Source organism: Fistularia commersonii, chromosome 29, assembly GCF_037954325.1.
Source record: "Fistularia commersonii isolate RoL2024-O1a breed Wild chromosome 29, RoL_Fcom_v1.0, whole genome shotgun sequence".
In the NCBI taxonomy this organism is placed as follows: Eukaryota; Metazoa; Chordata; class Actinopteri; order Syngnathiformes; family Fistulariidae; genus Fistularia; species Fistularia commersonii.
Window position 1 is genome coordinate 2,937,658 of NC_141312.1, and position 19,975 is coordinate 2,957,632.

Here is a 19,975-nt window from a genome sequence, read left to right on the forward strand (position 1 = left end):
CAAATGAGATGAGGTTTATGGAAGAACTGAAAAAAAGAAACGTGAAATGTACTCTTTTGGCAAAAGCGATGATGTAATGAAGCAGAAGCACAGAATTGAGTTTCTCTGCATTTACCTATATTGTACAACATAAATGTAATGATTCTCAAAGGTAAAAAATATCAAAGAAAACATGCATTACCCAAAACAAGTCTTTAAACAGCTTAATATTTTATATATATTTTTCTATCAATGGCATTATCCAATGATGAAAGTATGTGTGGGTAACCAGTCGAGCATAAAGGATGATTTTTGGCTCAGTCATTAAAATCCATATCAGCTCTAGGGTAAATTCAAATATCTGTAGGTACAGCTGACAGTGAGTGTACAGAACTACAATTTTAAATCATCCTCGTAACATGGGAGTGACTGAAAAATGCAGGTGACCTCAATTTCTTGGATGCACATCTCTACTTGAAAAAGTTTAATTTTGGAGTCTCTCCTCCTGAAGTTGTCAATGCAGAATACAACAGACCATGAGACAAATCAACCAAAATTTAACAATCACAACTCCAAGTAAACTTTGTGTCAGGGATGACTCAAATGTGAAAATTGTCATGCAACTCTAGCTATCTTGGGGTTGAGGATCTGGAGGACTGGAGGTCCCAGTTTGGTCCAAGCAGTGAGGCTGGGCGTCTCTTTCAATGCGGGAGGGCTGAAATGAACTCTGTGTGCCAGCAGATTTCGGCGACTGGACAAGGTCTGACATTTCCGTGGTGTTAGAATCCTGGTTCTGATCTGGAGAAAGAAATCGATTTTTGGAGTTGAGATTTCAATTTTAATTGCAAATATGTTGACTTTTCAAATGTGTTGCTTTTTTTTCTAACAAATGGATTGATTGGAGCAATTGCTCGTTTCAGATCATTTTGACCATTCAAAATGTCAAGTTGTGAATTCACCTTTTTGCAGCGTGATTTTGTGGATAAGGGGAAGGTAAGGGAGGTAGATGTTTTTGGGACCAGGAGGGGGGAAACATATTTTACCATTATCCAAGACCGTATGTTCACCAAAAAGACGCAACTGAAAGAAATGAAAGATGTAAAATACATGTAAATATGCAGGATCTACATCAGCATTGTGATTGAACGGATGTGTTTGTACTTGTTTTTGCAGGAGTTTCTCTGTCAGCTTCAGAAGTGTCCCACTCTGTGCTCCTCTTAGTTTGCTGAGTAGTATTGTGGCTCGAGCCAGAGTAAAACTGGACCCTGGCGGCAAGTAAATCTGTCCTGATAGCCGACTCACTCCTTCCTAAAGACAAGCGACACCACTAGATTTTTAGGGCTAACTAGTCCTGATTGGCATCATATGTCGTTCTTTTGTTGAAATGTGTCAACGTTCATCTTTTGTCTTGGTCAAATAACTTAATAACAGGTTCAGGAAGGTTCATTTCCACCTAAAAACCAACACATCTCAAAGTATTTCATTGGTTTTGCTGTATGTTTAGTTTCCGATCTGTCCGTAAAATGTGACGTTACCTGTAGCAGGGCCACACTGTCTTCAGTCTTGCCTCTCTTTGCGTTAAATTCTGCACCCTCAACCATCAAAAGGGCTTGAATGTCAACATCTCTAAGTAGGGCACAATCATCAAGTCCCTCTTGCAACGCCTGAGCAGTCGCCTCAGCAGTTTTCTTACCTGTTAAAGACAATTGGCGACACACATGCCTCTTTTAAGTCTTACAACATTCGCTGAACCGCTGTATCAAACCACTCAGAAAACTAGAGATAAAGCATTGTTGGTGTCGGCCTCCAACAACCATTTATAGTTGATATCTGTGTCTGTCCAGGCTTGTGTAATGAAGAGGGAATTCTTTTAACAAACATTTTAAAGCGACAGTGACGTTTACTTTTGACCTTTTAAGTATCAACTGTTCTCACTGAATATTTTGCAAGGGTAAAAATAGCTTTAACTTGAGTCCAAATTGACACTCATATAGAATATGAAGAAAGTCTTTAAAGACTTTTCTTGGGTGCACTTTATACTTTACACTCTATTATCATTTTTGTTATTTTGATGTCACTGTGGGATTGTGAGAAACATCTTCTCCATTCCTCTGTATGTCCAGTGCATGTGGAGACTTTGACAATAAAGCTGACTTTGAATATTTAGAAGAACGGGATGGATTGATGACATAAACACACAATGCCTCCATGCTGCCTCCTGCCATTGTCACTGTACGCAGTGGCAGTGAATTAAAGAGAACTGCAACAAGATCAGACCTTGAGAACTGACATCAGCGCGGTGGAGCTGTGCAGCAAGGCTGCGGAATAGAGCCACGCGGCATCGCAGCCACAGGGCGCTGCCAATTCTCTCACTGCACTCGACTTCTCGGGGGGAGTCTCCATGGGAGTGATGGGACGCATTGCAATCTTTAGCACTCTTGAAATGAAAAGACAACAATGTCACACATTGGGTTACATGAATCCACTCAGCCAATGGAAAGTAGTTACAGCTACACTGTCTGGGTGTATTTATGTGCCTTTTTTTGTGACAGCTATTTGACTTTGTCATGTCATCCAAGTGGTCAAAAGGTTATGTAATTGCAATCCTGCAACCTATTAGCACTATGGTAAATGTTAAGTGAAAAAACATTTTTGTAATAGTTTAGCCTGCCACTTTTTAACTGTTCCCATTAATTACAAGCAAAGGTTACGGACTAAAGGACTTCATATGATATCATTATTCATGGAGGTCCTGAGAGCTTCTTGCCTGGATCCAGACCTGAGATCTATCCACTCAGTTAGGCAGCTTAAGCAAATTCTGATCCGCCTGCATGACATTTCATTACAGTTAATTGCGTGAAATGTCTATTGTGTTTGAATTGTATATGAGCATCTTTTCCAGTGTGTGGTGGGGAAAGTTAAGTATAATTAAGTCTATGCTTTCAATTTTATTCATTGCTATTGGCTATAACACTCTAAAGACAAAAATGAAGTTGGAATTGAAATAGGACAGATTAAAAAATCAGTCTAAATTTCAGATAAATCAGTAATATTGTTACCTTCTGTAATACTTATGAAAACGGGACATGTAGTTCTTGTATGAATGTGTTTTGTTCATGAGTGAACTGAATTCATTTTGCATTTTTTCAGAGATTGAAAAAGGCATGCTACCTGTTCTGTTTCAGTCCTGGTATGTACAGGGTCTGATGCCGCGTCATCGGAGGCTGACATAGATCTTTGTAAGACCGAAGGAGAAGACTGCATCAGCACCAAGGCGGAAGCTGCTGCTTCAGCACTAGCAAAGTTGATACCGTTCGTCAGTAAAGGATACAAAACAACAAAATAAACAATCAAACGGGACAAGGGAATTGTACCTGAGTGCGGCATGTCTTTGCTGTAGATGGAGGTTGGACTTTAGAAGATTAATCCCTATTTTTAATTCAAGGTTTTCAGTTTCACTACGAGGTTGAGATTCAAGGTCCTGTGAAATGGAGTCTAACTTGAAGGCTGCTTCTTCCAACAAGAGGAACTACAACAAAAAAAACAAAACAAATAAAGTTATGGAGTATAGTGAAATATATCCAAAGCATAAACAAGTTGACATTCCTTACCTTAATCTTTTCTGGTGTGAGCTTCACCTGGGAACTAAAAGTCAGGACTTTATGCTTTTGCTTCCTTGAGGAGGGCCTGTTCTGTTTTCCCAGGTCTTGTTTCCGACCAAAATCTTCACCTTCAATGAAATCTGACATTCACTCACTACACATAGGCCCCAATGCTCTGTTACACTCTGTCACAACTTTAACAAAAGGGAAAAGTATGCGGAGAGACAAACTGAAGTCTCATCTGCTGGTATTTTGATGCATTGAAAGATTTCTTGGAAATTAGCTATGACAGCAAAGAAAATGAATTAAAAAAAAAACGCAACCTTAGCTTTACTAATTGGTCTTAAAATACTCTTAAACATTTGTTAAGCAGCAAAACAGACCTGTCTCAAGAAAACCTACATATTTTACATGCTAGTATGAGCATGTAAATAAAAAAACATGTTAAACTCCTCTGATGTGCAAGATACAAATGATAATATTTACTTGAAGTGTTTTCAAATAAAGTATAAGGTACATTCCCAAGTGAGCAATACTTTATGAATCACATGACAACTAAAATTTAAGTAACAGAGAGAAAAAAAGCATTGTTGTTTACAAACCTGACAGAGGGTTGCTATGCACGGTGTTACAGAGGGCCAGGATGAGTTGAACACAAGCAAGGCTAAATTTGATCGACAATGTAGATCCGTAGAGTGCGCTGACTTCTGGGGCAAGGTCACACTTTACAAGTTCTTCCAAAGCCTAATACAAACACAAAATGCACACATACACAAACAATCCCCATCTTTGCGAAAACTCACTGTGTGCTTTTATAAACTTGTCAAAAATATTAGATATTGTATCAGCAAAGATATTTCTATGGTATTCTTACAGAATCCCACCCTGATTCTTTAACAAGGTGTAAACACAATACCTCAGTGTTTTCCGGCAGAGACTTATTGCTATTGAAGAGCTTCACTGACTGCAAAATAAAAACAATATGCAAGAAATGGCATGAACAAAGTATATGATCAATATACATAACTAAATGATTTGGTAAACTTTGTAGAGGCAGAATAGGACAGAAACATTTTGAAATGCATAAAAAAATGCAGAATCGATATGCAGTCTATTGTTGGGAGACAAGTATTGAGTAATATGAACACAAAATCAAAATTTTTCCGTTCATTTGTACTAACTGATAAACCCTTGCCGAGCGATATTTTGATTGGGTTATATCCAAACTGTTTAAGAGATAGAATTAAATACCTTAACGATCACATTTATTAGGGACAGACATAAGAAACAACAGAGGAATATTTAAGTTGGTTCATACAGGGAAATGGTCTTGATTGGAGAGCAGCACATTAGTCACTGCAACCCTTGTTTCTTGAGCCAGCTGAACTGCCTCCCTCACAGCGTCGGTGAACAGACAAAGCTCAGAAAGAGTCTGAATCTGCAGAAAACATTGTCCAAAATGAAAATCTTCAACCTAGGGAAATATGCAGACTGGGTAAAGGGGACCGTACGAATGCTGACCTTTAGAATTTTGCCCTCGATAGTGCGTTGGACATCTCTGCACACAGTCCCCACAAAATATATGTAAAGGGCCAGCATGGACAGAAGCTGAAATAGCAAACTTGATTAAACACTAAGTCAGTTACCATTACGGTTTACAACAAATTGACCGCATGTGTTTCTTTTGGTACCCTCATGTGATGGCCGGTGATAAAAAGCCACTGACAGATGAAGTGCAGGCTGGTTACAGTGGTGCCGAGGTGAACCCTGTAGGGGTGAGAGAAAAGGTCCACACCAGGGAGAAGTTCATCTCCAATGATGTGTGAAGCATATTGGAGATCGATGTTGGGTTGGGCCAGGGAGCAACACAGCACACACTGGGGAGTCAGGTCACAAACACACACAGGCATAATTATGAAAGCATCCAGATACACACAAAAAATGACGGTCAATTTTTACAAAAACAAAGGTGGGACTCGGTTATTGTTTTGCACGTCTTAAGCTTTAAGGTCAAATCCTTCATCAATACAGTTAATTCTCAAGCATGTCTTAACTGTCTTTCCTTCAGAAATATATTTAGGGATATTACCAGAGTAAATAAAAGGTAAAAAGCAAAATGCAACACTGACTGACAAGTTGTTGTTTTTCAAATACCAAATTTTCTTTTGATTCCAGGGATAGTTTTCAACATGATAGGTCCAGGGTGTGTAATGTCAAATTCATACATCGCAAGTGAAAGTAAAGTCATTGACGTTCAAAGTAACACTCAAGTTTGAAAAGGTCAAATCTGTGACTCAACACTGACTGAAGTCAAGGTCAAATGACTCAATCAACAATACCAACATATTTATGATATGAGAAATTAAATTCTCAGCGGCATTACCTTAAAAAGATGAGCAGACAAGAGACAGCACTTGGTCCTTTCGCTGATATCAGTCGTTAAAATATATCTGTAGATCAAAACACATTCCTCAGAAACAGTTGGGATTATGGAAAAAAGGAGTCACAAAAAAACAAATGCTGTGCATAAAAATATCCAAGTTGACCCTACTGAGCAATCTTAGCTGTGAGTCCTGCAGCTTGCAGACATCCCCATATGCCAGCCTGTTTTAAGGTCTGCTGCAGGGTCCCTCCGCCAAAGGACACTCCATTCCATTTATCTAACACATCTGAAATCTGTAGGGCAAAATCTATGGCTTTCCTCCAATATGAGTTGGCTGCCCTGCAGATGAAAAAGAATGCAGGACAAAATTACACCAAGTCACTATCAGCTTATCTTCGCAGAAGATATGCATTACAATAACGACTTGCTTCAACACACACATTCACACTCTGAAAATTTCATTTTCTAACCGTGTGTTTCCATTGTAGACCTGTAAGTTCCCCATTTCGTGCAGGGCTAAAACTCGGAGGGATTCGTGACTATGGGTCTGCAGATACTCTAAAGCGAAGACAAGATACAGATGGAAAGCAATTGTTGGGTCGTTGAAAAGCTTAAATAAATAGTATATGCCATTGGTGTTTCGTTCACTTTTCCGGCAATGATGCTGTCAAGACGGTTACCTTTGCAAAATGACTTGTCGTTTTTTGAGGAATAATAAGAACTACGTATTCTTACTAATAGATGTGGAGTACGCAGCGGTGACAGCAGGAATTTGGTTGGGGCTGATAGGGTGGCTATAGAGAGCATTTGGTGCGCTGGAGTCCTCTGTCAGGTCACGAGGATGCATGCTTGGGGTGAACATCACGACGGGACTGAAATCAACTGGACTCGTCAACTGATTAAGACTTCTGCTCTGAGAGCGCTGCAACTTTGCTCCAAAACCTGGAGGGATGTGCGATGAAGATTTTTCAGACCACCAATGTACAGTATGTGTGTGTGTTTTCCCAATCAATCAGCGGAGTACTCACAAGGTTGTGTGTACGCCAGAAGCAACAGAAGTAACGAACGGCTATGCTGCAAGACTTGAAGACAATGAGGTCTTCTCTCCAGAGCCTCATGATAACACCGCAGTGTGTCTTCCACATCCAGGGGAACACACACCAGGGACATGGAGCGCTTCATATCTACATCTTAAAAAAAATGATGGTCAGAGTCAATGCTGTCTTAGATATAATCTCAAACTTGCCTTTTTTGTAAAACATCTTCTCATTTTTCGTTAACCACGTTTAATAATCTTATTTGTGTTTCACTTTGTTGATTAGTCATTACACAGAACAGAATAAATGTCAAACGTATGTACAGTAGTATGCGGTATAGTATAAAGCTGTTTTTTAAATCAATTTATCATTATACAGCCAAGACAGTATAAACAAAATTGACAAACCTTTGACGCCAGTTGCATCTTGAGGAGTGCGGTTCATGGAGGGGACATTTTTCTGGTGCACTGACTTCTGTGCAGAATGAGAGATCAACCCACTGACCAGCTGGCAGCTCGCGTAGCTGCTGCAAGTTACCTGAAACAAGAAATAGAAAGCATTACATTTCTATAGGAAAATACAGATACAGAAAGGATTTTTGAGCATTAGAAAAACAGAAGCAGACAGGGCTTAATCATGTCCCCGTATGTGGTGATGCACTACCTCCTTGCCACTGGTTCTTAATGTTTTGGAATGGTGTGGTTGTGGGACTGGAGGCCCTCCAAAAGTTTTAATCCTTTCAAGCAGCCTCCTCTGAGCGACGACCAGAAGTGGAGTCACTATCACGGCGTATCGTTCCCTGGTGCGGGACAACGATTGAAATGATACGAAAGTTAACGTAAAAAGGAGATTTGAAGTGATCATGTAACATGAACACGCAATGGCAAACTTTAAAAAATATCCATTGTTCACCCTGTGTATGAATTGAAAAGCAAGGCAAAGTGGGCGAGGGTTTCCCATTTGCCGTTGTCATGAAGGCGCTCCAGAGTGTGCAACACTAAGGTGCGAACCCAGCGCAGATCAACCTGTGTGCTGTCATCCAGAGGGGGCGAAAAGTGGAGACCAGACTCCAGATCCTCCTCAGTTACTTGGTCGTACAAACTCCACAGCTGGAGGGTTAATGGGAAGGCGGCTGTTAAAACACCGATGTCACTGTGATTCTTTTAGACATTTATGCAAGTGTAGCCTAAGGATTACAACACATTTTATCTGGATATTTAATTATACTTTTACTTTATTCTAAAGGGGTATTATACGGTTTGACAATTTTGAATAAGTAGAGGTGTGTGTGAGTGTGCCGCTTACCCCAAGTTTGTTAAGCATGTCCATGACAAAGTCGGTTGCTAGTACCAACAGAGGCGTAAAGATGTTGTGCAGTTGGTCGATTACCATTTGAAACGGGGGCTGAAGCTGAACAGGTTTCTGTCCTAAAACAGCAATCCTGCAACTTTGCTCCCACACAGTATGACAAACAGTCAGCAGAGTTGTCCAGTGGGCGCCACGGTGGGCTAACACCTGCAAGTACACAATTCTCAATAAGATGCCCCACATGGCATACATATTAGGAATCAAATAACATCCATTTGAAGGGAGAGTTGCAGTGTAAAGAAATAATTGAACAAAGTAATTTGGCAAAAATGTCTCAATCATTTGGCAAGGTACATTACTAAAAAGCGACAAGAACTTTCTTTTAAAAATATCTTCTGAGTTATGACCCAAAGACCTTGGTTACATGCTGTGCCAATGTTCATGTAACTGTGTGTATGTCAAGTACCATGGCCCTGTGAAGATGTAGAGCAGCATTGTTGATTGAATCCAGAAGCGATGCAGAGGTGCGTCTCTGCATTTCAAACTGTTGCTCAGCAGACTGGGAAGAGCTTCCCTCTTCGTCCTCATTACTTTCCTCTGTGTTGGAGTCATCGGCAGCTTAAAAAAAGGAGCAGAAAACCAAGGAAAGAGTAACTTAACTATTTCTGAAGCATGTCAGTCGGTGTGTTACTCTGCCAACCTTCAGTTTTCTTTCTTTCTTTGAGAGCAGCAATCACATCGTCCCATTGTCCAGAGTGAGAAGGGTCTCTCTCTGACAAAACCTCGTATTTAGGAGACTGTTGTTGCTGTGAGCTCCTCTTCTGCACCAAGATACCAGAATGGGCCAGAGAGAAACCCAAGGGATTTAACTGGCTGTAGCTGAGGCAAAACACATACAGCATGAAATAATATACAGTATGTGAAGAATTATCTAAATTTGTTCAAGAAATCATCAAATATACTGGATTTTTTTCAGTTTCTGACTTCAGATAAAAAGCAGCGCACTAAAGTTGGAGGGTATTCAGGCAAACACTTAAATAAACTGACCATTTGCAAAAGATTTCCTAAAAAAATGAAAACAAAGAAAAAATGGAAACCCTATTCCTGAATAATGAGTGAGAAATATCTATAAATCAAAAAATATTATTTGAAATAAGCATTTCAGCGACATGAATATTTACAAAATACAGTTGACAAAAAGCATCATAACCTCGCTTACCTACCCTTAACCTGAATGACCATGATTCTTTTTTAATCCTTCAAAACTGGTGTTAGTCAGTGAATAGAGTGCAAATTTGGTACAGCTACTCATGGAAAGGCCTGATTAACCAGAGCCCTAACCATAACCCAAATATTAACCCTAACCCGAGCTCCAGCCTTGACCCTAAAGCTTTATCATAGCATCATCATCTTTTAACAGTCGTGAAAAACTACAAGGGAATAACATCAAAAGCTCAGAAGCATGTAGTACGTGTGCAAACCTGTATTGCAAGGCACCTCCAAGCAGCTGGTGGAGGCCCCGGTAAAACAAGGATAAATGTGCCTGAGCTATGCAGTAATTGAGTTGTATTTTCCACAGTCTCTCCTCTGCAAACATATTCCTCAGCTGAAGCTGCCTCTTGTTGCGCTGTACGACAGATGCCAACGAGGTCAACAGGTTCTCCACTGACTCCATCTCCCTACGTGGAGAGACGGATGGAACACCATCAACAACACACAAACACGGAAACACCTGAACACAGATATCAACAACAGACATAAACACACGCTCTACCTGCTGGTTCTTACTCTGCGGAGCATACTGCGTGGAATCTTCTGCTTAACTTTACTTGTTATTCTGTCCTGTAACGAAAGGCAACAAATCTAAGAAATAAGAATTCAGTTTTTGTCTTTGCCTCTTGTTTTGTTTTCAGGGTCACAGTGGGACTCAAACCCTAAGCCAGGCTTTCTTAGGCTCACAACTAATGCACTGTGACCCGTTCATTTTTGACTCCATGTAGACTCCGATGTCATCACATCAAGTCCACTGATTACTGATAAGCTTACATATACTCCATTGTTTTACCTGAGTGGGTTCCATTCCTTCCATAATCAGAACATTACTTTCTTTACTTCTGCTGTGTCTCTCCAAAGACTTAGTGGTGAATCCCATTTTCTCATTACGCCTGGCAAAGAGAAAACCGTTAGCATACTGTCAATGGGGAAAAAAAAGAGACGAAAAAACTGCCTGAAATAAATTTTATCAATGGATCTAATTCTTTGCAAAAAAATAGATGAGGAGTGATATCCTACTTTGAGAGAATCTCAAACACAGTTTGCCCCCACTTCACCACAAGGTTTGGGTGGCCTTCTTCCAATGCTCTCTGGAGCACCAGAGACACTAACTCAATGAAACAGACCTTGCGCCGGAGCTTCATTACTAATAAAAACACAAATACACAAAGAAACAGACAAGAATAAAATGATTTTAACAAACTTTTCAATCTGAAACTGTCAATTGTAATCTGCCACTTACCATCTTGATAGGCATCCTGTAATGTTCTGCTGGAAATTCGTTCATACAAAACAATGGGATTCTCAGAGCCAGTTAGTGGGCGTAAGTACTCTATAGAGACAAACATTATATCATTTTAAGCTTAAGGAAATTTGTATTATAATTTTTCTGATGATCTGAGAGTGGTAGAGAATGTGCATATTTATACACCGTCAATATAAGTATTCACAGTATGGACAGTGTATGATGTCTGAATATTCTATGCATTACCATTATCTGAGGAGGGTGCTTCAGATGGGATCATTTTCAGCTTTTTACCATTCAATGCCTTCAGCTGCAGACTTTTTAATTCATCTTTCCGTGCAGCAAGATCTATCTTAGACTGAAGACAGACAGAAATCAAATCACTAACCTTCTATGAAAAGCAGTCTGCAAATTTTACATGTTTTCATGGTCTCTAATACTCACAGCTTTGTTGGCCAGTTTAATGATCTGTTGTTGGGCCTCGTACACATCCTGGAGTAATGTGCGACCACGGTCCATCCACATGACAGCCTTCTGATGGTCCTTCAGGAAACGTAATGCCTATAAAGGCAGGTTAAAGATAAAAAAATATCACAAAGTGCGATAACAATGGGGACGCTAATCGTTTGGGAAATTTCAGAATCAAAGAGTGAATATTATTTTCTGTAATTATTGATGACCTGAAAAAAGTCATTTGGATACCTCAATTATTATCAACTATTTGGAAAAATTGAAAACAAATACCATCAACTGCAAAAAAGTGATAAAGCCTAAGCTGGATAGAAAAAGTGTGAAAGACATTTTACATTTGATGCTACCTTTGATCACTTATCTCAAAGAAATGCTTTAAAATCCAGTAAAAACAAGTTGTATACACACCCTGGACAGGTAGTACGTTATGCAGGCTAGCATATGAATAAGAGCCTCTGAGGTGCCTCTTGTCCATTTTTGTTTGAGCAGTCCTGAATTTTCCTCCAAAACTATTAAGCATTTTTGAAGCACCTGGATGTGATAAAACAACATGTAAACAGATATACATTCTGACTGACAACTTTCAGTTCGAATGGTGTTACACTGTGACCAAATTAACAGTTTTTGCATGTTACAAAAAAAAAAAAAAAGAATTAAAAAAGGTTTTGTTCACCTGTATCACAGGATCACAAGGGATCTGATGAAATATTAAAGGAGCCAGAAGGCCGTAGCAGTTTACGACAGCTTGCAAGGCAGCGCTGCTGTCGTTTAACCACATCGCCAAATCTATAGCGACGAGCATTCGCTCACATTCTGCCAGTCTGGCTTCCTACATACACACACATACACACCAGTTTAGTCATATGACAAAACAGAACCTTTATGAGAATACAATAATTGTTACTTATACTGTACATCATGCAGTGTGTTTATATCTACACACTAAGATCAAGAATTACCTGTTCCCAGATGAAGAGTCCTCTGGAACTGCCTGAGTCACAGTAGAGTGACTCCTGATGAATGTTAATCTCTGTCTCAATGAAGATGGATGTGAGAAACAGCTGACGCACAAGGGGAGATGAGCGTTGCAGGTTTTGGATGTGCAACCTTCAGCATTGTCAATGGTGATGTTGTAAAATTAGGTAAAGTACAACAGAGGTGACTGAACTGTGACAATTAATATACTGGTTCTCATACTAACCCTGTTTTAGCGAGTCTGTTCTGACTGCAGGGGGACCCGGTGTCAGAAAAGGTATAGTGGCTCCACAATTCCCTGCAGGCTCTTTTTGCTATGGCGTAGTGCTCAGTATGAAAAGCCACCTGAGCGAGGGGAGAACCTTCATGGGCATGAGAAGAACACGCAAACTCCACACAGAAAGGACCCTGTCGGCTACTGGAATTAAACCGGGATAATTCTTGCCGCCACTGTTCCTTTGAAAATTGTTTTTTCATCTGTTCCAAATATATGAACCATATTGTGAGCACAAACTTGGTGTTTACTTGGTGCAAGATGTGGAGGGTACCTGTGCTAAGTGTGCCCACGTGGAGAGCAGCGGTACCGGTATGGAAGCCAGCAGAGGGATTGTTGTTCCTCCTATAGTGTTGCCAATTATTTTCCCTTGGCTGTCGTAGGCTGCTACTGCAAACAAATATTTCATGTTTGGTTTCAGTCCTTCCACCTTCATCAGGCACTCACCAGACACTGCTGGCACCTGGGAACAGATGGTAAGACGCACATCGTGAGGAATTGTCTTACCATACACATTGAAATTAAACTGTTTTTCTTGTGAGATGAGAGATAAACTGTACCAAATTTCCAGTTCCCGGCAGGCTCCAGTCTCCAAGACGCACTTTCCTGTTAATGCCTTCAGCAGCACGGCCACAAAGTTGGTACCAGCACACCTGGAAAGACACAAAAATGATAAGAATGGCATGAAAATGAAAAAGGGTGTACCTAACGAGCTGTTATCCAGTGGTTCTTAATTTGCAAGCAGTGGTTCTCAATTTGCAGACAGGTTAAAAACAAATCTCACTTTTTTCTCCAAGTAGTAAGATGCTGGTGCAAAGATGAAGGAATGATCAGTTCTTAAGAGCAGAATAGGTGGAGGTGGAGGGCTTTCTTGTTCCTCTTTCATTGCTTTCTCTTTATTTATAGTTGGAGACTTGGGATTTGTTGACATATACAATTTTCTCTCCTCCACACCTGCTTTCTCGATGAGAGCAGTGGCCTCCTGGTAAGAGGACATAAATAAACAGATATATGTTGATCACATTCCCTAAATCAAATTCCCTCAATTCCATCACCATTCAATTCTAAGCAACTCAGTGGCAACATTCTACTAACAGTGATGTTCGTAAAGGAAATGGCATATAGTCTTGGAAATGCTTGATAAACCAAGAGTCAAATATGGTGACCTAAAGAGTCAAATCTCAATGGCAACAATAGCACTGGTGTAGTATAGATTATAGCAAAATAACTAAGTCGCAGTCATACATCAAAACCACATCCATTGCGGGGCAAAAATAATCACACAAACCTAAACTATTGCATGAAGTCACACAAACACTGCTGCAAATGAAAACACATTAGGAATTATACAACACACATGACTGCATCAAGAGGCAGAATTGATTTAGCTTGAGGTGTTTCCTTATTTTCATTTAACACACAATGATTGGCATCGTTTACTAACCTCAAGCAGACTCTTTGACCTGCTGCTGTAATTTGGCTCCATGTTCTTGCGGACCAACGAGGCCTTCTGGATCAGGAAAAGAGCTTTAGACACTTTGTTTTTCTTGATGCGATCCAACAGATCAGACTCTGCCACTGAAAACAACAATATCTATGATTACTCCCATTTGGTTGAGCATTGATGTGCTGTGAGTCCTTAAGAAGGTATTTAGTCAGCATGGCACAACATGGTCTGACTGACCTGCATTCATTTGCAATAACTTAAGGGAAGCCCTGTGATGGATGAGATCCAGCTCAAGAAGAAGGTCTGTGGCCAGCAGGCGCAGAAAGTGAACATGGCGAGGGCCGCTGACCTCAGGCTCTGGCTTGGTCTTATCTTTCTTGTCCTTCTTATTCATTTTACACTCTCCATTCAGCTCTTCAGAGGAAGATGAAAGGTTGTCTCTAAATTTCTACCAGAAACAGAAGAAAACACAAAATGTAATTTCTACTCGAAGCAATTCTTCAGTGAGTTATATCCACAAACACAAATATTTTTTTTCACATTTTTTAATGTTGACTAAAGGTTGTTACCAAAGACCCAAGTGAAATAACTCGCTATGTATTCATCCAGTCAAATAGCCTGATCAGCTAAATTGATTTTTTTTCCCTATTTCTTGATTAACTATTCAAAAATTAAATCAGTAAATTATACTCTGGCCTGTTTGCATGGAGCCATTAAAAGTACACAAAAGTCAGGCACTCCTGAGCACAAACATGAAACATTTTTCAACGTTTTTAAGACGCATATTGTGCATTGTGTATCTCCGCACAGCCTTAAAAGCAATGTCAAAACAAAACAAAAACGGGACGTAATAACAAACCTTGATCAAACAGAATATGTTGCCTACCTGCATGCGCTCAATGTCAGCGACTGATGATGATAGATCTTGGGGCAACAATGAAGCCACGCCCTTGGACAGAGCCTCAAGACCCCTCTCAACAACCTCACACACCTTCTGAAGCAGGTCCTTGCATGACCACTGCAAACACACACACCACACAATCCAATTTTAATACCCCATATGTAGGAGAACCATAGATGGAACAGAAAAGCAACTGAAGATGGCTGCATATGATCCGTGCATACCCTTGCCGTTTTACAGACATTTTATTTGAAGGCATCCAAAGGCAGATGTTTCTCACATACCTCAAGAAGACATAAAGAGCTTGGTGCCACATCATCACTCTCAGTTTCATTAGAGGCTAGATCAGAGAAAAAATAACATATACATTGTCAGATGGATATTTTGTAAAATATTTCAGAAAATCAAGATTCTAACTGGTACTTCAACTGCAGCAAATGCCAACATCTTAAATAGGAAACATTTGATTACATGGTCAATTTTTTAGTTATATGAGTGATTTCATGAGAGATTTCCACACAACCCTGCACAACACAAGATACATTTTTATACCCTAATTACCGGACTATTGAGCGCACCTGAATATAAGTCACGGCGCCTAAAAATAACTAAATATAAATATATATGAGTACATATATAGCCCGCACTTGTCTATAAGCCGCAGGTGTCCACTTTGGAACACGAGATATTTACACAGAAAGATGTTACACAGAAATTTTTTTTTTACTTTTAATTAAATACATACCGGTAACATCCACAAATAGGTACTAGGAATGTTTTTTTTTCCAAACAGTGCATGTAACTGATGAAAAAGATTGATAATAAATAACGCAAGGAAAAGTCCATCCATCCACTTTCCATCCAAGCTTTGTCCTACTCCAGCTAATCGCTATATTGGTACTAAAAACACACTAAAACTGTCTAAAACCGCGCACTAAAACCATTAAAGTTGTCTTCTTCAGTGGCAGAATTGAACGGCCTCAGAATTTCACAATGATGTCACTGGTCCGATGTGACGTGCCGAAATGTTTTGGCGGCATGAAGCCCGTTAGCCTAAAAAAGAATCCATTAATCAGCCACATCATTGTTTAAGCCGCAGTGTTCAGAGCGTGTGAAAAAAGTAGCGGCTTATAGTCGGGAAAATCCAGTAGTCTAAGATACCGACGTACAGCAAATAGCAGAACTCACTAAGATCATCCATTTCTTTATTGCGTTCAGCTGCACTCTCCATTAGCATGGCCAAGTTGTGTGTCATTTCCACCGTCATGATGCAATCATCAGAGGAAAGGTCACAGGCGAAGGCCACCTCACACAGGAGAGACAGACACCAGATCCACTGCAAGAATAGTTGCAAATAACACCGTCTATAAATTGGGCTACAAGGATTGACAAAACTACAAAAACACTATTTTGGTGGAAAGAACAATTCACTGAATCCTCAACGTCCAGAGACATATAAAAATAGCACCTTCGTTCATGCACTTGCATAACGCTGTTCAAGCAATATTTGTGTTGCCATTTAAATTGTGAATGTTTTCCTTGCAGGGAAATATTTACCTTGTCAAGGTGGCGTGTAAACTCGTCATTTTTCACCTGATCCCTCTGCACTGCAACCTTCAAAATATCCCACAGAAATAACAGAACATCTTGCACCAGGTCCCCGTCTGGCTGCACATCCTAAAAAAACAAACACTTTGACTGCAAAGTCCTCTTCAGTTTGATTTTACCTTTAATCCGAAGGACAAGCAATCAGAAAACACAAAATACGGAACTTACAGGAGATGAGCCGCAAACAGACTTGTGCAAGGTGTCGACTAGGCCAATGAATTCATCACTTTTTGACATTGAGAACTTCTGTCTGCCTGTATAAAACATTGAAAACCGGACAATATGACGATGGAAAAATAACACAAATAGGTCATGAATAAGCCTTAACTATATTAAAATTAGAGGCCAGCTGAATTCACGAGGCCGATAACTGACATTTGGCACAAAGAAAATCTAGAATCAATACATTTTCTGATGATTCTTATAGTGTATATAATACATCTTTTCTCTCTGAGTTTTTAAACGTAACAAAGTATACGGTCTCAAATGGACCAGTTACTGTTTGTGTGGATTATATATGCCTCCATCTACAGCAAAACTCTACTTAGATTTTTTTGAAGTGTTAAATACATTGTATTTGTAAGTAGCCTGTCACAAAAACAAACTTCTTCAATAAAACGTCAGTTTGTTGCCAGAAATAGTTCACTTTATGTTGGCAATTGCGAGTAAAAAGCAGAGCGGCTGTTAAAAATCTAACATCTTAAAACCTATTGTGTCGAAAAAATGAAACTGAAGGGTTGAAATTATGAAAAATAACTGTCTTGATCATATTTTTTAAATCAACATTTAGATGCCTGCATTTTTTTCCCTCTCTTTACCGTCTATGATGGTATCTTCTTTTATACGATTTCTTTGAGATGACTGCAGACTGTTGAACTTGTCAAGTATGGTGAGCTCCTGTTCTGCCTTTCGGAAAATCGTGCCTTCCACATCCTGATACAGACAGACAAAAAGAGAGCGAGGCTTCAAATCATGCAAATCAAACACATCGGGTTTTGACTTGAAATCAACCTAAAATCAGAAATACAACACCACAGTGGTGACTCCAGCTGGGAATATTAATTATTCTTATTATACACAAGGCAAAGAACTGCTGATGAAGCCATACTACTCACAGACAGCACCTGCAGCATCTGCCTTGCAAATTCAGTGAAAACATCTGATTGCTTGTATTGAAACAACATCTTGATGAACCTCACAGCAGAAAGGATAGGTACTCCGTTCTCTCCTATAACCACAACAATACAAATAATAAAACACAAATTAAATGTTAACATCGATGTAATTGCACATTGTTCAATTGGGAAAAAAAAAAGTCAAAAACAATAGCAACCAACCTGTAATGGCTAAATCCATTAGGGTGGAGGTGCATGTAAGAACCCGTGGCTCATCATCCCGCCTCTGCTCACTGGTGCTTGTACCTTTTTAAGTAGGAACATAATAAAAAATTACTCATTTAAAAAAAAAAAAAAAAAATCCAAAATAGTTACGCCTACATGTGTTAGCCCATATCAGCTTTATGAACATGTTGATACCATGTTGAGACATTCGCTTCATTATGCTACCGTAAATCTTTTACCAGGTCATGTAACCAAGTTGAAACCAATTTATGTGCATCATTAGAATATTCAGATTTTCCTTGACAAAAGCTCCAATGTGTTGTATTCACAAACCAGATAATAGACTGATGCCAGCTGACAGGAGTTCCATCACTACGTCCTGCAGCTCTGATTCCTCTGGCACCCTTGTCTGCAGTGGGCGTGTAGAACTATCCCAGAGCGCTTCCAATATGCCCAGGAACTGTGATGCGCTGCTGTCAAACAGGCTTATTAGCATTCGCTCCGTCAGGGTTCGAGGCCATGGTGCCTTCAGTAAATATAGACAAATGCTGCTTCAGGTGATTTCACAACATCAAATTCACACGCTAGCATAGAAAAACTTTAAGGATACATTTACGGCTGCTTGAAAATGGAGGGATGCTATACATGTGTGGAAAAATTATAATTATCGATCCAATCTCTCTAAATAAGCAATTGTATTCAAATGCAGTAGCAATGCAGTTTTACAATCACAATAACAACTATCATAACTAATTACCATGTATTCATCATCGAACTTAGTATTTCGTTCAAATTGACAGGAAGCTTTACAGGTAGAATATGACAGAATATGATGATACGGTACACAAATGGCTCTTATTACATTTGGTATGTCTTTCAGGGTAGTTTTGACTCTGGCACCAGGTTTGGGTTTCCTCCTTGCCTCAAAAACTGCCCGCTTAAACATCATCGCAGCCAGCTACAAGAAAAATTCTGTCAGTAGTCACACATATGAAGACATCACTGCTTTGAGCGGGAAACAGAAACAAGCTGCTGATGTAAAGAAATGAAAAGAAAATTGTGTGACCTTTACAATAATTCATTTAGAAGTGAAAAAGGCACGCTCACATGCAGGGCGCAACTGACTTTGACTGACACTTAAATTACATTGATGTGCATATTTTCTGATTTTACAATTTCACCCAGTCTTTGAATCTTTTGTTTTTTTTAGCTTACAGTAGCACTATAAATTGTGAACAGTACGTTTTCTTATCCAAAAGTAAGGGGTTATTTTGATGAGCAGAGTCCCGTGCCTTGATAGAGGCTTCTTTGTAAGCTATCTGAGTCTCTCTGCTGGTAGAAACTTCACTCTGCTTCTCCAGCTCTGCAAGGTCATTGATTTTTCCAAGGGCTCGTCTGGCGTATTCCTAAAAGCGTTGGAAACACAGCCAAATATAAGGGGCCAGTATTTTCAGACACGTGTTTGATTTTTCTATCTCACATTTTTTTGTCTGTTCTTTATGCGGTCAGGTTTTCGATTGTCTTTGAATAAATGACATTATTACTTCTGCTTGCACTGGAGCCTGGTTGTCATAGAAACAGTGGCAAACAGCACAGTAGATGGTGACAATCCACGGCAGATACTTAGCGGTCATCAGAGGGATGGAAAGCTCCAGACTGATGCTCGCCCACAGAAGGTATTCTAGTGCCTGGAAGGATAGTAGTCAGTGATCATAAAGACATCTACATTGGTGAAACTGTGCAACATCATGCATTTTAGTCTAATTCATAACCCATGTTAAATACAAATCCTCAACCTGCTTGATTTTACACTTCACCTCAGATATGGATAAAAATGATTAGAGATTAAATTTTAAAAGATATTCTGTCTAAGTCCCTCAGTTATGAGACCTTTAAATGTATCCCTGGCTCCATCTTTTAGGTCTAATATGAGACTGTTACTCAAGTTCTCTAAGTGAGTGCAAATTTGAGATATTTGTCCCGAAAATGTTTGGTTCCATTTTATGGTACATAGACTATACGCCACTGCATTTTTCTAGAGTCAATGGTTACTTTTCAGTAAAGTAGTGAAAACGGCGATCCTCATCATGATATATTATTTATAGAATGTGTTCATTTTCATAAACAAATAC

The 19,975-nt window shown here is 39.5% G+C and overlaps 1 protein-coding gene across 1 annotated transcript; it reads right to left on the reverse strand.

Annotated features, from left to right (window-relative positions):
• Nucleotides 1–295: 295 nt before the first annotated feature.
• cfap54 (cilia and flagella associated 54) lies at nt 296–18,801 on the reverse strand. Its single transcript, XM_086177461.1, has 49 exons — nt 18,706–18,801; nt 18,177–18,369; nt 17,841–17,924; nt 17,619–17,731; nt 17,322–17,436; nt 16,672–16,757; nt 16,453–16,572; nt 16,061–16,231; nt 14,881–15,012; nt 14,232–14,406; nt 13,992–14,125; nt 13,332–13,529; nt 13,108–13,200; nt 12,822–13,010; nt 12,500–12,618; nt 12,258–12,405; nt 11,972–12,127; nt 11,707–11,829; nt 11,255–11,388; nt 11,074–11,177; nt 10,825–10,914; nt 10,602–10,728; nt 10,375–10,474; nt 10,084–10,151; nt 9,781–9,988; nt 9,010–9,178; nt 8,776–8,927; nt 8,307–8,516; nt 7,914–8,110; nt 7,665–7,800; nt 7,409–7,538; nt 6,989–7,154; nt 6,700–6,872; nt 6,435–6,522; nt 6,133–6,303; nt 5,965–6,031; nt 5,273–5,458; nt 5,103–5,189; nt 4,900–5,019; nt 4,498–4,545; nt 4,184–4,325; nt 3,591–3,709; nt 3,354–3,508; nt 3,151–3,274; nt 2,257–2,416; nt 1,515–1,672; nt 1,141–1,287; nt 939–1,059; nt 296–777 (listed from the first exon to the last, which is right to left on the reverse strand). The coding sequence occupies exons 1-49, from the start codon at nt 18,790–18,792 to the stop codon at nt 605–607; spliced, it is 6,666 nt and encodes a 2,221-aa protein (XP_086033587.1). The 5' UTR covers nt 18,793–18,801; the 3' UTR covers nt 296–604.
• Between the last annotated feature and the right edge of the window lie 1,174 nt (nt 18,802–19,975).